This window comes from Harpia harpyja, chromosome 15, assembly GCF_026419915.1.
Source record: "Harpia harpyja isolate bHarHar1 chromosome 15, bHarHar1 primary haplotype, whole genome shotgun sequence".
Taxonomy (NCBI): domain Eukaryota; kingdom Metazoa; phylum Chordata; class Aves; order Accipitriformes; family Accipitridae; genus Harpia; species Harpia harpyja.
Genome location: NC_068954.1, coordinates 8,382,253 through 8,399,247, shown reverse-complemented (window position 1 = coordinate 8,399,247; position 16,995 = coordinate 8,382,253). Strand labels below are relative to the sequence as shown.

The following is a 16,995-nucleotide window of genomic DNA, read 5'->3' as shown; positions in this document are numbered from 1 at the left end:
TTGGCTTTCCCTTGCCGAGTTCCCTCACTGCATTTTCCGCAGTAAATTGCTGCCTGTGGTGTTCAATTCCATTAATACTGCATAGAGGCCCTAAGGATTGATTGGAAATTATTTCTTGACGGTTTTTTGCCCATGCTCATTTTGCCGCTGGAGCAAAAGCCTTCTATGGAGGCTTTTGTGAGATGTTGACTTTTAGTTATTCTTAGCTGAGGTACTTTCCAATATGTAGAGCCATTTTAGGCTGTGCCACACCTGCTAAGAAAAGCTGTTGGATCCTAAATTCAAAGCTTATTTCAGCTCTTTCCCTTGAATCTGGATCAGTGACTTAATGGTATTCGGTGGCTACAATAGGAGAGCTGAAAGTCCCGCATGGCTGGAAACCTAGCTGAGTGTCAGCTGATACTTTGCTTTGCTCAAACTTACAAGACACAGGAAAAAGGGAAGGGGAACCAACAGAGGTGGGAATGAACCCCTGCAAGCTCCACGTACTGGACCCCACACTGTATAGCATAGGTTTGGAGAGCAAAATACTAAGGAGGAAGCCTGGTTTTCTCATCAAACCACAGAACTGAGTCTAGTTTCTTTTCCTGGCTGGACCACTGACTCCTAGTGTGGTCTGAAATAAATGGTTTCACCTCTTTGTGCTTCAAAATGGGGATAGTAAGATACCCACTAAGTGGCTACCTTGGAAGCTTCAATCAGAAGTTAAAAAATGACCAATATAAGTATTTCACTGTTTTACAGGAGTGGTACAGCTGGTTCCTTCCTTTATCAGCAAATGAAAATAAATAAGAAATTTATCCTGAAAATTAGACATTAAGCCTACAGTGCAAGCACCGACTTCATTCTGCCCATGCATGTGTTGCTTCAATCCATCACTGTATTAAGCATTTCAGATTTCAGACTGGCCTGTGTCTCGCAAGCCAAGATAGGCTCTGCCTCCTGACACCTTCTTGCAAGTGTTGCAGTAATTTAATAGACTGGAAGTTATTTATGAACACTGGAAAGGGTCTATCCCCTTATGTACATGTCCCTCGTAGTCTGACATCTTGATTTCTTCATGTCATCTTATTGAAAAAAAACAGCCTTTGGGGCACATGAATAAATGACACAGATATGCATCATCAGAACAGATGCTCAGTATTGAGGGTGATTTATTTTAATTAGTCAAATGTCATTTGAAGAGTTTTTACTTTGTAACTGGCTTTGATTGCTGTATGCAAAGCTGCTGCCATTCCAGGATCTCACGTAATTCTCCCCTTTTCTTTCCCTCACCTGCACGTCGGTGCCAGGCGGCATGGAGTCGGGTGTCACGCTCGCTGATGTCTGGTGTTACATGTCCTTGCTCGATAACTGGAACCTCGTGTCCCGCATGACAGTCCCAAGGTGTCGACATAACAGTCTGGTGTACGATGGGAAAATTTATACCATTGGAGGGGTCGGTGTGGCAGGCAACGTTGACCATGTGGAAAGGTAAAAAAAAAAACCCAAAACCATGCTGTTTGCTGGAGCTTTTTCTTCATGCTGTGCTAAAGGACCATTTCCCTTTCAAAGGACACATCAAATGGGCTGTATGTGTTAAAATAAGCTTTTATAACAGCTAAGAAAGGAGGAAACTATGTAGGATTAGATTTCTTTTTAAAGCTTCAGTGGAAAGCATTGTTTCAAAACCAAAGATGAAAGCTGCCAGTTTGTTTGTCAGTTTGCTCAAGGGAGAGAAGAGAGGAATTAAGCTTCTTTGGACACTTTACACAGATTATACAGTGAACTAATAAAGTTCCTTTGAATTTAGTACTGATGAAAGCCTTTACAGACCACAATAATTTATTTTTTTTTCTTAAAACCCAAAAAAAGCAACAATAAAGTAAGTTTCTCACATGTGCTCTCCTAGTAAAGCACCTCAGCCTTGACCTGGCTGGAAGGAATGGTGGTCTTGGCCTGGGGCTGGGACCTGCCAAGCTCCAAGTAAAAGAGCCGATAAATGGAAACAGGTTTGAATTCCTGGCTGAGAGGGGCTGAATAGAGATGGGAGAGGATGGAAATTTCTCTTTTCAAGAAGATTCCACATATAAAAGTTTTCCTTTTCTCATATGGAACTTAAAAAAAAGGAAGGCAGGCAGGAACAACAGCGCAAAACAAACATTTCACAAAGTAGAATTCCAAAACCAACTCAGTTAATATCAACCATACCATTCAGTAAAACCATAAATTTTATATGCATATCAATGTTTTCATTAAAAAATAGAAACTGCTTTGAAATGCAGTATATAAGAATATTCCATTCCAAAAAGATCAATACAGCCCTAGCCTTACCCAAACACTTAAAAATGCATTGTGACAATAGATTAATGATACATTTTTGTGAAATGTTTTACCTTAGTGAATCTGGCAACCAAAAATATGAGGCTTTTTTCTTTTTGTCAGTTTTAAGTGCTGAATTTGAATGCTTCAGCAACATTTTGAAGCACACATTTCCCAGTAAACATTGCCTTAACAGGCAAGCCAAAAAGGGATAGGTCATTAAGAAAGATTTACAAAAAAAAACCCTGAACATTTTTCAAAAGGTTAGGATTAAAGATGCTTTCAATTTATTATTTCTTGATTTTGGTGCTGCCACATTTCTATTCCATTTATGCAGAGAGTGTTTATCTTTTCATTTAAGTAGATACCGTAAATACTGAATACCAAAACCTGTATTAAAAGTTTATTAAAGTTTCAAAGTCAAACACACGGGAAATTAGGAAATGCCAAAAATAAAAGTTTCCTTCTGCAGATCTACTTTTTGGTACAACCTTTAATTGTGTGATGACTTTTTTTTCTCCCAAAGGACTTCTGCCTAGTTCAGTGCATGGGACAGATCAGTTGTCTGTATGCATGGCCAGGGAGATCCTGTCTGGTGCTGAATGTTCACCATTCACATATGGCCCTAGTTTTGTGTTCCTCTGTCTTCACAAATTTGGCACTATTTTGCCTAGGAGACAGGGATGTGACAAAATAGGCCCTGGAAAGCACGTGTGCTGTGGGACAAGGTCTGCAGGTAGCCTTCCCTCCCAGCCCAGGCATGGGCTGAAGAACTGATGTTGGTGATGATGTTCTCAGCAAGTCAGGGAAATGCAGGCAGTGAAGAATGAATGATAAATCATAGCAGTGAGTGCAACGTGAACATCGCTTCCCTCCTTACCCCTGAGCTTAAGGTGGGCCCTGCCCTCAGGACTTGCTTTGAAGGAAATCTCACTGTTCTATGCAGATTTATTTCTGATTTCTGAAGGTATTTGTCCTGGAATTTGAGTCAGTAAATTTTTAACTAGGAGAAGTGGTTTTGTGAACATGGGAAGGAGAGAGCCCAGGAAAGAGATGCAGTGTTTCATTCCATCTGTCGATAAAGGTGAACATCGAAATAATGCTATTGCAGATAGGTGTCTTGATAAATGTCATTGATTAATGATCTGTTTTTATTTTTCTCAGGGTCTCATTTCTGTCTCTGCTCCGATTCTCATGGTCTCTCTTTAACAAAGCATCCAAAATGTTGGTCAGTTGAATGAACCCCAATTCAAGGAAAGTCACTCCCTCTCCTTCTTTCTCATCTCAGTCACCCAAGCCCTTGCCACAAATGACATTGCAGCCTGCAAGGTCATGCACAGGCCCTCGGTGTACCCTGCACAGCTCAGTGAGAGCAGCCGTGCTGGTTTGCAGTTGTAACAAGCCCACCAAGAGACTTGCATGTGGGAAAGGAGCAGACTTCCTCCCTATCATTTCAGCACACACTGTCTCAACCACAATAAGAATGTCTTGTCATGGGGATTTGCTAAACCCGTGGTTATAATTAATCTGCTATTGTCTATAAAGTGACTTGTGAGACAAAGCCATGGAAAAAGTGCAACATGGCCTCCTTTGGGTTATGCCAAGAAATGAGAGAGGGTTTGGGATGTTTCCTTTTTTATTCTTTGTATTAAAATGACAGTGGGAAATGACAGAAGCAAAGCATCGCCTGGCTGAAGCTGTGTGTTTTGGAAAGGATGTTTCAGGGTCTGCTGTTAGAAATGCAGGTGTGAAAAAGCTGACCCTTGTAGCTGTGCTGAACAAAGTTGGGCCTTTTCAGACAAAATCATTTCCCATTTAGACCAGGCAGCTAAGTGTTCAGGAATTTAAATCACTGTACCCCCTTTTGCAAGCAATGAGGCTTTCTGAATTTCGGTTGCAACTTTAAAAAAAAAAAATTAAAATACAAAGTAAAGTCACTAAGTGCTCCATTGTCTGCTGTCTTATGTGCAGTTAATGCCCACTTCTTGACTCTGCCTTCTCTTTCTTTCCCCGCCCCCCCCAAGAGCTACAAGCGATCGACCTTCTCCCACCATATTTCTGTGTGGGCTGTGCATTCCTCTTCAAATATTGTGTTGCTTTAGATGGGACACCGAAATACCATGTCTCAGGAGGGGGGAACCTTTCTGTCATTCCAGCAGGTCTTACAAAAGCACTATATTAAAATAAGGTGACATGATCATATGCTCCAAGTCAGGTGACGCCAAAAATTACATTTACCTCTGAGGTAACATTGTTCCCCTCAGTGCTGAATTTCAGGGTCATGCGCTCTTGGGTTTTGGTTAGTTTTTCACCTCAAAGGAGGCATCTGAGATTATAGCCCTGTTATTCCCCCAGATGGAGGTACGGGGGCTTATCCAGGCCTAACGCACAAAGTGATCCTGGGCTGTGCCACCAGTGTGAAAGGCACCACCTCTGCTCGTGCACACACAGCTTATCTTTCCCAACCACATTTTGCTTTCTGCTTGCTCAGCTAGCTCAAGTGTGACCATGCCCAGCTTTGGCCAGGTTTTGATGCGTATTCAGTGGCGTGGTGGAGGGCATGTCTCCAGCCCAAAGTGACCTACCCTGACCTCACCAGTTAGCAGCCCCAGAGCATGGAAACTACAGGGCATCTCACCACAGCAAGTCTTTGAAGATGGAGAAAATAACATTTTCTCCCAGTTTCCTTCTTGTTCTCCACCTGTTTTTCCTGGAATTCTTGTAATATTTCATCCTAACTGCTTAAAATCTTACCAAGATGTTTTTACTGCATTTTTTTTTTTTAAAAACAAATGTCAGACCATCTTAGCTATACATGCTGCTGCCTGACTGCACCTAATTCATCTGCTGCACCATTAGAAAGCATTAAGGCAAGTAGGGACCACCGAACTCCTAATGATTTATGGCATCAGCTCTCGTGCTCCTCTCTCCGTGCTTTCAGTTGTGTCATTGATGCTGAAGGGTTCAGCCTCAACCAGAAATTCTGGTGCCACTTAAATCAGTGGGTGTTTTCCCATCAGCTTCAATAGAGATGAGATTTTTTACCCTTTATCTGCCATTTGTCTGTAAAGAGGCAGTAAAAATTCCGGCTCAATGGATAATATTACAGGACTATCACAAACAGACGAGTAGGAGTCATTCGTTACTCATCTTAAAACAATATGCATGTGCCAGAGGGACTGAGTTATAAGTCCATTTTTGTGGCTGTACATGGGTATATGTTCATGGAGAGTTATGTTTTTGGAATGAGTGTTTAGGGAAATAACGGCGCGGCTGCAGTTCTCCATCAAGCCCCACTGGCAAGTTTCTATGTGACAGGGAGCAAGTCATTAGGTGTTAGGCGAGAAGGTATTACACTTTCTGTCTTCTTCTGAGATATGAGTTGAGTTGGGAGGCGGTGAAATGAAGTACATCCGCAAACTAGGTTTTTAGATAATGGATGAGCCCTGTAATATATGCAATTTGAGAGCCGAGAAGACTGCGTGTGCTGACAAGACAATATATATGACTAAAAGTGTGGAAATGTGGGTGCTTTGTGGTTATTATCTGTTTGAAGGACAGAAGAAGATGAATCCCCTTGACCTGACAGCACTTTTACAATAGGGTTGTCTAAAATTGGAAGATTACTTTGGTTGGCAGTGTGTACTTGGCAGACAGTCTAAAAAATTCAGTGTAAAGAATAAGCTTTATAAGCTTTAGAAACTGCTTCAAAACCTATTGTTTTATTGAGTCATAGTCACGTAGGAATTGGGGCTTCTCCCCCAAAAAGGTGGCAGGATCAATAGCCCAACCAAAGTGCATCTACACCACTGCATGCAGCATGGGCAACAAACAGGAGGAGCTGGAAGCATTATGCAGCGGGAAAACTATGATATAGTTGCCATCACGGAAACCTGGTGCGATGACTTGCACAACTGGAGTGCTGCAATGGACAGCTATAAACTCTTCAGAAGGGATAGGCAAGGAAGGAGAGGCGGTGGGGTAGTCCTGAATGTTAGGGAGAGTTTTGATTGTCTAAAGCTTAATGATGGTGATGATAGCATTGAGTGTTCATGGGTAAGAACCAGGGGGAAGGCCAACAAGGCAGATATCATGGTGGGAGTCTGTTATAGACCACCCAACCAGGATTCTATAAGCAGCTTGGAGAAATCTCACAATCACCAGCCCTTGTTGTTGTGAGGGACTTCAATTTACCAGATGTCTGCTGGAAATACAACACAGCAGAGAGGAAGCAGTCTAGGAGGTTCCTGGAGTGTGTGGAAGAGAGAACTTCCTGACACAGCTGGTGAGGGAGCCAACTAAGGGAGGTGCCCCACTGGACCTGTTGTTTGCGAACAGAGAAGGACTTGTGGGTGATGTGATGGTTGGAGGCCGTCTTGGGCAGAGCGATTACAAAATGATAGTTTTCAGTTCTTGGAGAAGTGAGGAGGGGGGTCAGTACCTGCCACCTTGGACTTCTGGAGGGCAGACTTTGGCCAGTTTAGGACACTGATTGACAGAGTCCCTTGGGAGGCAGTCCTGAAGGGCAAAGGAGTCCAGGGAGGCTGGACATTCTTCAAGCAGGAGATCATAAAGGCGCAGGAGCAGGCCATCCCCATGTGCCGAAAGACAAGCCAGCAGGGAAGAAGACTGGCCTGGCTGAACAAAGAGCTTTGGCTGGAAGTCAGGAAAAAAAGGAGAGTTTATGTCCTTAGGAAGAAGGGGCAAGCAGCTCAGGAGGACTGCAAGGATGTCGTGAGGTTATACAGGGAGACAATTAGAAAGGCCAAAGCCCAATAAGAACTTAATCTGGCTACTACTGTAAAAGACAATAAAAAATGTTTCTATAAATACATAAGCAACAAAAGGAGCACTAAGGAGAATCGCCATCCTTCATTGCAGGTGGGAGGAAATATGGTGACAAAGGATGAGGAAAAGGCTGAGGTACTTATTGGCTACTTTGCCTCAGTCTTTAATAGTAAGACCAGTTGTTCTCAGGGTACCCAGCCCCTGAGCTGGAAGACAGGGATGGGGAGCAGACTGAAGCCCCAATAATCCAAGGGGAAACGGTTAGCAACCTGCTACACCACTGAGATACACACAAGTCTATGGGGCTGGATGGGATCCACCCAAGGGTACTGAGGGAGCTGGCAGAAGTGCTCACCAAGCCACTTTCCATCATTTATCAGCAGCCCTGGCTTACTGGGGAGGTCCCATTTGACCGGAGGTTAGCGAATGTGATGCCCATCTACAAGAAGGGCCAGAAGGAGGATTCAGGGAACTAAAGGCCTCTCAGCCTGACCTCGGTGCCAGGGAAGGTCATGGAGCAGATCATCTTGAGTGCCATCACACGGCACGTACAGGACAACCAGGTGATCAGGCCCAGCCAGCATGGGTTTATGAAAGGCGGGTCCTGCTTGACTAACCTGATCTCCTTCTATCTCCTGATCTCCTTCGATGACAAGGTGACCCACTTAGTGGATGAGGGAAAGGCTGTGGATGTCGTCTACCTAGACCTTAGTAAAGCCTTTGACACCATTTCCCACAGCATTCTCCTGGAGAAACTGGCTGCTCATGGCTTGGATGGGTGTACTCTTTGCTGGGGAAACAACTGGCTGGATGGCCGGGCCCAAAGAGTTGTGGTGAATGGAGTGAAATCCAGTTGGCAGCCAGTCACAAGTGGTGTTCCCCAGGGCTCGATACTGGGGCCAGTTCTGTTTAATATCTTTATCAATGATCTGGATGAGGGCATCGAGTGCACCCTCAGTAAGTTCACAGACGACACCAAGTTGGGCGGGAGTGTTGATCTGCTGGAGGGTAGGGAGGTTCTGCAGAGGGATCTGGACAGGCTGGATCGATGGGCCAAAGCCAACTGTATGAGGTTCAACAAGGCCAAGTGCCGGGTCCTGCACTTGGGTCACAACAACCCCATGCAGCGCTACAGGCTTGGGGAAGAGTGGCTGGAAAGCTGCCCAGTGGAAAAGGACCTGGTGGTGTTGGTGGACAGCCAGAGGTATATGAGCCAGCAGTGTGCCCAGGTGGCCAAGAAGGCCAACAGCATCCTGGCCTGTATCAGAAATGGTGTGGCCAGCAGGAGCAGGGAGGTGATCGTCCCCCTGTACTGGGCACTGGTGAGGCCGCACCTCGAGTACTGTGTTCGGTTTTGGGCCCCTCGCTACAGGAAAGACCTTGAGGTGCTGGAGCGTGTCCAGAGAAGGGCAACGAAGCTGGTGAAGGGTCCAGAGCACAAGTCTTATGAGGAGCGGCTGAGGGAACTGGGGTTGTTCAGCCTGGAGAAAAGGAGGCTGAGGGGAGACCTGATCGCTCTCTACAACTACCTGAAAGTGGGCGTTGGTCTCTTCTCCCATGTAATAAGTGATAGGATGAGAGGAAATGGCCTCAAGTTGCACCAGGGGAGGTTTAGATTGGATGTTAGGAAACCTTTCTTCACTGAAAGGGTTGTCAAGCACTGGAACAGGCTGCCCAGGGAAGTGGTGGAGTCACCATCCCTGGAGGTGTTTAAAAGATGTGTAGATGTGGCGCTTAGGGACATGGTTTAGTGGTGGACTTGACAGTGCTAAGTTAACGGTTGGACTCAATGATCTTAAAGGTCTTTTCCAACCTAAACGATTCTATGATTCTATGATGTTTTAAGAAAATTAAATATATAACCTTGTCCAAGGATAGTTTCCTAAACCCCTCAAAACAGTCAGAAGAAAATAAAAAAGGCAAAAAATAGTAATCACTTAATGTGATGTTAAACATTTGAATCATCTGAAGAGCAGATCAATATGACACTGTACAGCTTTATTTTAAATAGCAGCTTTCCTGCAAACAGAATTAAATAATATATAAGAAACTGGAGGGTGCATGTCTGTAAGCGACTGACCATGATGTAAGGATTTTGTAATGTGAATAAATGAAGATACTCATATGACTGTTTAAACTAGAAGGAAAGAAATTAAAGAGACTGAGGAGGAAAAAAAATACTGTTTTCAGGTACTGAAGAGATCAAAAGTCAAGAAGGCAGAGAAGCAAACAGCACAGCTTGAAATGAAAGGTTTTCTGCTGTTAATACTGAGGTGGTAGGGAAAGAGCAAAAAAGGAGACGTTGAACAAAATGAGTGAAGCAAGAGGAAGATCAGGCCCACAGATGAAATCCTAAAAGTGGAGAGTTGTGGAAACCGGCAAGGTTATTTCTGCATGTGCTCTCTTCAAGCCTGGGCTGCATTTTCAGCTGGGTTCAGATCATTTGCCATATCATGGATATATAAATAATACATAAACTAGAGGATAGTGACTGCACAAGGGTCAGACGAGACGATGGTGCTCAGTGCACATGAAGTGACAGGCAGGGACACACACGTCCTGCACGTGTGGAAAGCCTGATGTCCTGAGCATGGCAGGACCATGGACCGCAGGGTTGCAGGCACTGCTCTGGGGGCAGAGGAAGGTGTGTGAGGGCATCACATGTGAGTCAGTAGTGTGCGAGGACTGCAAAACCAGGACTCAGTCATGTGAAAGGAGATGTCCTTGAAGTTTCAAGCTCAGCAAATTGGATGGGCTTGGTAGGCCCATAGCCAAGGACAAGCATGGACACACCGGGACTGGAGGGAACAGTGGAGGAGAGGGAAGAAAAACCTTTGCTTGGCTTGAAGCCAGCTCCCATTAAGTCTCCATCTACAGCTTCAAACAGGGGAATCAAATGCAAAGCTTGACTAATGGAAAGAGATCAAAGTGATTATTCTTTAAATCAGTTCCCTCCCTGCTGGCCCCTGAGCAGAGCCGGTGTTAAAGGCAGCTGAGGAGCCCCACTAGCACTAGTGGCGGTGGAGTGATGGCAACCCTGGAGATGACACGACAGATGGAAAGGCCCTAGGGCAGAGGGGTAAAGCAGGTGTCATTATTTTCTGTCCTGGAAGGTTACAAATATTCACCTTTATTCATTTTTTTTAACCAATTTAGTTAATCTGGTGCAAATCCTTGTGTGAACACATTAAGAGCTGACTTGAGATAGACCAAAATGATGGAAACCTGCCTTGCAGAGATTTAAGGAGCTTAGACTACTTAGTTTATCCCATAGAAGATGAAGAGGTGACTTTATTATTTTCTGCAAGTCCATAAATGAAAGAGAGAGATTTGACAGCAGTCAGCTTTATAATCCAACAGGAAGAAAAAACTTACTTTCTGGTGGGTGGGAGCTGAAGCAAAGCAGAGACTAGAAATCAGGCCTACAGTATTGCAAGGAGGGAATGAACTGAAGGAATAAATTCCCAGGGGATGGAGGGACTTGATGGACAGGTATCAGGAAGCCTTGAAGGCACCAACTTCTCTTCTTCAGCCCCAGGGGTAAGTTAGGTACTTACTTAAGAGGATTGCTTCACTGAGCAGCTTATGTAAAACCCACATTAGATGCCTGTGTTAGGTGGACAACAACTTGCTTCCACCTGCTTTATGGTTCAGTGATTTTTTAAACCAAACAACCCTCAAAACAAGAGTGTTTTTTTAAGCTGCCCCACTTGCACCTATATCCAGTAGATGTGCAGCCTTTGGCTTTCAGCAGGTGAAGTGAAACTGGTGATTTTTGGTTTCCCGGTGGCAGATGAAGGAGGGTAGGAGAAGGAAAGATCAGTTCTGTCACCATAGAGCATAAACTGAGAGCAGCGAAAGTAGGTGAAAAACAGGGCCTAGGGGACCTGAGGTCCCAATAGTGAAATTCATCCAGAAAAAGGATGATTTTTTTTTTAGTTTGAACGTTTCTCCTGTATTCCTATAGACATGGTCCTCAAGCACACCCAGCCCCTAGCATATGTGAAGGATATAACCGCTCCTTCCCAAAAACGTGTTAGGACGATCAGAAAGTCATTGGCAGGAATGTATCTGTCTTGGGAACTGTGGTCTGCCAGGTACTTCTGCCAGCGCTGGGGAAGGCAGCATGGCTGCTCACTGGCCCGTCTCAGACCGCTTCAACTGGCCACAGATGTTCCTCGTGCTAAGTCAGAGTGGATGGTGTGAGACAATACATATCGGGTGACAGGTGTAATTTATATCTTAGAAGCCAAGGAACTAGAAAGGAACATTAGGTCAGTTCTTCTCAGCTCTACTGCTTTTCCCAGTTTCTAACCAATTATAACCAATTTCTTAACCCCTTTTTAATAAGACTTCAAGAATTAAATTACCAACCCCCAAATTACTGCAGTAGGCGAGTTAGCAAAGTGTAACCGAAAAGCAGTGTATGAACCTGTTTATATTATGTGAGATCTTTGCATATCTGCTAGGACGGACGTGAGTGCTGCCCCGAGTGCTGTGGGCAAATGCGGGAGATGCAGCATATGGTGCCTTACCTGGAGGAGTTGCTTGTGCAGTCAAAATGCATCTGCAGGCTCGGGTTTGGTACCAAAAGTTAAGAATCAGCCCAATATAGGTGTGTCGCCTTCAATGCTCCCAGCACCATGTTGTTTAATCTTGTTCTATTTCTCCCCTTTGATCACTTGTAGATGAATTAAATTTTTCAGTAACTAATTTAGAGCATTGTACAAGGCAGTTCTCTATGCTCATTACAAGGGACTTCCCTAATTTTTTTTTTAGTTAAAGTTTGCCTCCCTCTTGCTTTTGCTTCAGTTTTATGAGTGTGTTAATTACTTTCAGTTATATTACTCGGAAACTCATTAATGCAGTTTCATTAAGCACATTATTTTGTGCTGTTTCCACCATTTATATCATTTCTCCCTTTTATTTTCCCCAGGTTTGGAAAGTGAGAATTTGAGGGACATGTAACAAAGGGAGAATTCCCCTGTCACCAGATCATTTTTTACAGATGGGTTCATGGCCATGGATTCAGTTCACATTTGCATATTGCATATCACTAATATTAAGAGCAAAAGCCCTGAATGGGTGATGAGGCCTTCTGTTCTTGCAGTCAACAATTCTGAATAATCGCTACAGAGGAAACTCCTATTTGACTGAATGTACCATTACATGAAAATATAGAAGCCTAAAAATCACATTATTTTCCACTGTCTCCAAGACTCATTTTAGAGCAGCTATTTGGATCCCTGCCACATTATCGTTAAAAAAAATTGACGTCTATACTTCTGACATTGTCTAAAATGAATCTTCATCCATGGATTATTAACTGTACATCCCTTATGGTCAATGGCTTAATTAAATCAGATACTGATGACCTTAAAACTAATTTACCACTTTCATACATACTCTTTTCTGTTTGCTTCATGTCAAATACGGATGCAATGGTGAAATCTTATTCCAGCATTAACGTTTGCAGCATCCTGCAATGAAGCATAGTAGTTTGGTTTGCACATGAAAATTAAACGCAAGCAACTTATTCTGGCACAAAATGTGCGTAGCTGGTCAGTTAACTAGAGTAAAAAGAGCTATCGTGTTGCATTATGTTGCAGGTGAGATGTGTTCCACGAGCTGAACAACTGAAGTATATTAACAGTTGCCTGCCTGCGGTTGCTATTGGATATCACTGCACTGATTTGCAAGAATAATCTCATTGTATACTCATTAAAAGAAATTAATTAGTGGAAGACATCTCAACAAAGATGTCCTGAGTTGCTTTAGCTTGGACTATAATGAGATTTGAGAGGCATATATAGAAAATAGAACCAGCTTTCTCTGGGCTTTACTCAATGTTTTAAAAGCTTAGAAAAAGCATTAATTACACTGTTTACCAAGTGGCTGAATTTGTAGGATGTTAAAAAAAACATTTCCACCTCTGCTTTTCTTCTGCTTGTCAAGCTGCCTTTCTTCTAAATCCCAGCCTGATTTCTCTGCCTGTCTGTCCCATCTTTACTGCTCACCCAGTGTTGCATCATCTCAGCTCACTTGGATTGCTGTCGTCCTAGGTACGATACGATAACCAACCAGTGGGAGACCATCGCTCCTCTGCCAAAGGCCGTCCATTCGGCTGCTGCAACTGTTTGCGGTGGGAAGATCTATGTCTTCGGTGGGGTGAACGAAGCCGGCCGAGCTGCGGGGGTCTTGCAGTCCTACATCCCTCAGACTAATTCATGGAGTTTTATAGAGTCTCCGATGATCGGTAAGGGATGCATGGTGTCAGAATAAACCTGTATTAGAACAGAAATCTCTGTGCTACAGGTATTTTAATGCCTTTTCAGAAAGCAAATTAGTTGGGGGGTGAGGGGAGATATGTTTACAACAGATTGGCAGGAATGCGTGGTATATTATACCAGAGAGGCAATTATCTGGATCTTTACTGAAGGCAATTGTCAGTCATTAATACAGCTAGTTATCAGCTAGAAGTGATGAGTTCAAAGTAGAGGAGAAAGGAAAGCAGTTATTCAGTATGGACAACAGGTAATTTTAGAACCAAAAAATCGCAAAGTGCAGTGAAACTTCATCCTGGCATCATGTGTTGCTCCATGCAGTTTTACAACACTGCTCAGTTAATGGGTTATTACTCATTGGTTTATTAACATGCCGCCTGTCCTGTGGGAAGTGGCAGTCATTCTTAACTGGGATTTATAAGTGCTGTCCAAAGGCATATGTGCTTCAGAGACTGAAATCTCCGAGACATGTAGATTACTAAAACTGTGTTTATTAGTTTGTGATGTCCTCAAGCTCACCAAACATTTTACAGAATAAAGAGCAGGATGAGAGGCCAAACTTGCCACTGTACCAGCCAACGTCAGAGGTGCAGACTTCCTTCCAAAATCAGGGTAGCGCTCAGAAGATTGCAACTTATTTGCTTTCTGTGGCAATTTGCACCTTGAGTGTTTAGGCTGCTTTTGGAAATGGGGTTTAGTGTTCAGCTTCAGGAGGATGTTACTGCAGGGTGGCAGTTGTCCTGGGCCACCTGCTCTGCGCTGGGTGACTGGGCAGCCTTTGGGCTGGCTGTACTCGGGTGGCCAAAGAAACAGCACTTATACAGTCATCGCAGAGAAGCTGCTTTGGGATGGCTTGCTTTTGCATCTTAGAATCATAGAATCGTAGAATGGTTTGAGTTGGAAGGGACCTTTAAAGGTCATCTAGTTCCAACCCTCCTGCAATGAACGGGGACATCCTCAACTAGATCAGGTTGCTCAAAGCCCCTTCCAACCTGACCTTGAATGTTTCCAGGGATGGGGCATCTACCACCTCTCTGGGCAACCTGTGCTAGTGTTTCACCACCCTAAACCTCTTATTCACGTTGAAACTGTGCCATGAGATGCTTCGTTTAAAAAAAATCACAGTCTCAGTATTGAGCCTGGTAGAGCAATAGGTGTAGCAAGTAATAAATTGTAGAAGCACAGTTATAAGGTATTCAGGTAAGGCCTAAGCATACTCAGAAAACTAAAACAAGCTGCTCTTTTAATTGTAGCTTGTTACAATTATTATGACTCTTTTCTTGGGGTTCCCTAGTAGATCAGGTCATGAGGACCTGGTAGAGCCACGGTTGTAGCCTCCCCTATGCAGACAGCGCTGCTGCTTTCCAACTCCCTTGCTGCTGTTTGTGTCCAGCCTAACGTAACATGACATGCATATGATGCAGCATGAAGCGCCCAGCGGGAGGGCGTTAACCGGCAAAAGTCATGTTTATGTAATACAGCAGTGCAAACAAACCTATTGCCTGGCTTTTTCCATCACGTGGCTACAGCTGCTGCTGTTCATTTAATCCACTGACTGACAGTATGAGGCTTTCCTGTACTCACAGTGTATTGCAAAAATGAATGCATTAAGCAAAGAGGTATTCCTTTTCCTTACCAAAATAGTAAAAGTGCCACAGGAGCTAAGAAATCATTCCCTGGGCTCGTTATACTGTCTAGCAGGCATCAACACCATGCGTGCCTGGAAAAAATCATCCAAACCATCCAGAGTTGGGTTCATCACCCACTGTTCTAATGGACGTGTACTATTATTTCCTAACAAAAATACATGAAAGACACCGGTGAATTTAAAAGATAGTATTTATGTTTTCTTGGTGTAAGCAAAGTTAATTAGTTAAGCTGAAGGCATAAAATATATGATAAAATCGGAGTTGCTGTGTGTCTTTGTTGGGAAATGTGTAATGTCAGTTTATTTGCAAATAAAGTAAAATAACACAGAGCATGAAAAATTGCACCCCCATGGAGAATGTCTGGGAAACTGAACTGATGTAATGCCTGATATTCACTAAAAGGCAGTGGGAATGTTGGTAATAGGCTTTAATTTCTCCAGCTCTGCAAGAACCGTAGTATCACCTGTATTTGTAAAGTATCCCCCAAGAACTGGATGCTACGCCAAGCGTGGTACAGTCTAAAACAAAGAGGGAGTAGAAGGAGCCTGATAATGATCACTGCTGGGGTGCCTTGGACAGCCTCAGAGCCTTTTTGTGTTGATTTGTGGATTCTTAAGGTGTGCCTCTGAGCTAAGTCAGCTGAGATATCTGATGGCGATTTGTGTTGTTTAAGGTCACCCCAGAGATCAGTGAAACCTGTTCGACCTCAAATAGGACAACGGATTATTTAAAAAACACCTCAAGCATGCTCAGATATGCAATAATAGATGCAGGTATGGAAAGTAGGACAGGTCTCTGGAGATTTTTAGACCATCTACACCACTTGAGTCTCAAGTCACTGTGGTATTTTATGATAGTGAGTTGAATACAGCATGGCACATGTTTGAACCCAACAGGTCCATCTCTTCCAAAGCATCATGTGCCAATCTAACCCAAGGCAACACTGGCATCAACCATGGCAGGGGGGAGAGTTATTTTTTGGCTAATCTGAACGGAGGTGAAACAGGCTGGATACTGACATCCTGTCTGTGCAGAGGAGATAGGGAGTGGGGACCAATAGCAAGTCCATGCAGCTCAGCCCCTGCTCTCTTCTGCCTGGATTTCTTCTAGGAATAAGCAGTAAATTCACTCCCAGTTTCCATTTATTCTTTAGCCTTCACCTACCAGGAGGTGTTGGGACGTGGATGCTTGCATGCAGTAGGTATGACACTCACCAACATGTTGCACATGGATGCTGTGGTAGCCTTTGGGTAGGTGTTGATTACACACATCCATGTTTGGAGAGGAGAGAGTCTTTCTTGTGCCCCATCCTTTGCCCCATGTCTGTCCTCCCCGTCTTTGAGGTTGGCAGATGTTCCTGCAGCAGCACAGCCCGCAGTTTGATGTTACTGGGGTAGTGGAGCCTCCCAGGCCTTTCACACTGCATATTTTTGGTAAACCACCTTGCACATCCCGTTCTTGTGTTTTGAGCTGTAAGAAGTTTGCTGCTGCCGAGCCAAAGTCCTACAACAGCAAATGAACCCAGGCTACATACTTGCAGCTCCTGCCTTTCCATTTCTTGCCAGGCTGTCCTATATAGCACTGCTAAAAATGTATTTCATGGCCAGCTTCCCGAGGTTTGTCTTATTTAACAAGATCGCCATAGACATGCTGAAGTCAGTGATTGTAAGTAAGCCTAATTATCTTGTCATTGCCTTTTGTGCCTTCATGCCAGTGCACTAAAATATACCTTTTTTGATACCCTGAACAGTCAGTGTCTGTACTGGTGGAATGTGAAGTTTTTATTAATGTTTCTGGATTGTAAAAAAAACAGTGTTTAATCACCACCGCTATTAAATTTTAAAATCTGGTGAGAAGTATGGGAACACAGAGGTCAAAGATCTATGAGCATTTCTGATTTCTAATCCAAGTATCTAGTTCCTCACCATACCGTTTACTCCTGCAGTGATATGTCCAACCAAAGTGGGACAATC

General features: G+C 43.8%; 1 protein-coding gene across 5 annotated transcripts in view; it reads left to right on the top strand.

Moving 5' to 3' along the window:
* Positions 1-16,995, top strand: part of KLHL29 (kelch like family member 29) — a 408,889-nt gene that overhangs the window by 372,939 nt on the left and 18,955 nt on the right. For 4 of the 5 annotated variants that reach the window (XM_052809692.1, XM_052809690.1, XM_052809687.1 and 1 more), the window contains 2 exons: positions 1,293-1,473; positions 13,152-13,345. In XM_052809692.1, coding sequence (XP_052665652.1) covers positions 1,293-1,473; positions 13,152-13,345 — 375 coding nt within the window. Of the gene's footprint in view, positions 1-1,292; positions 1,474-13,151; positions 13,346-16,175; positions 16,292-16,995 lie in introns of those variants that run through there. The other variant, XM_052809691.1, reaches the window with a different exon arrangement.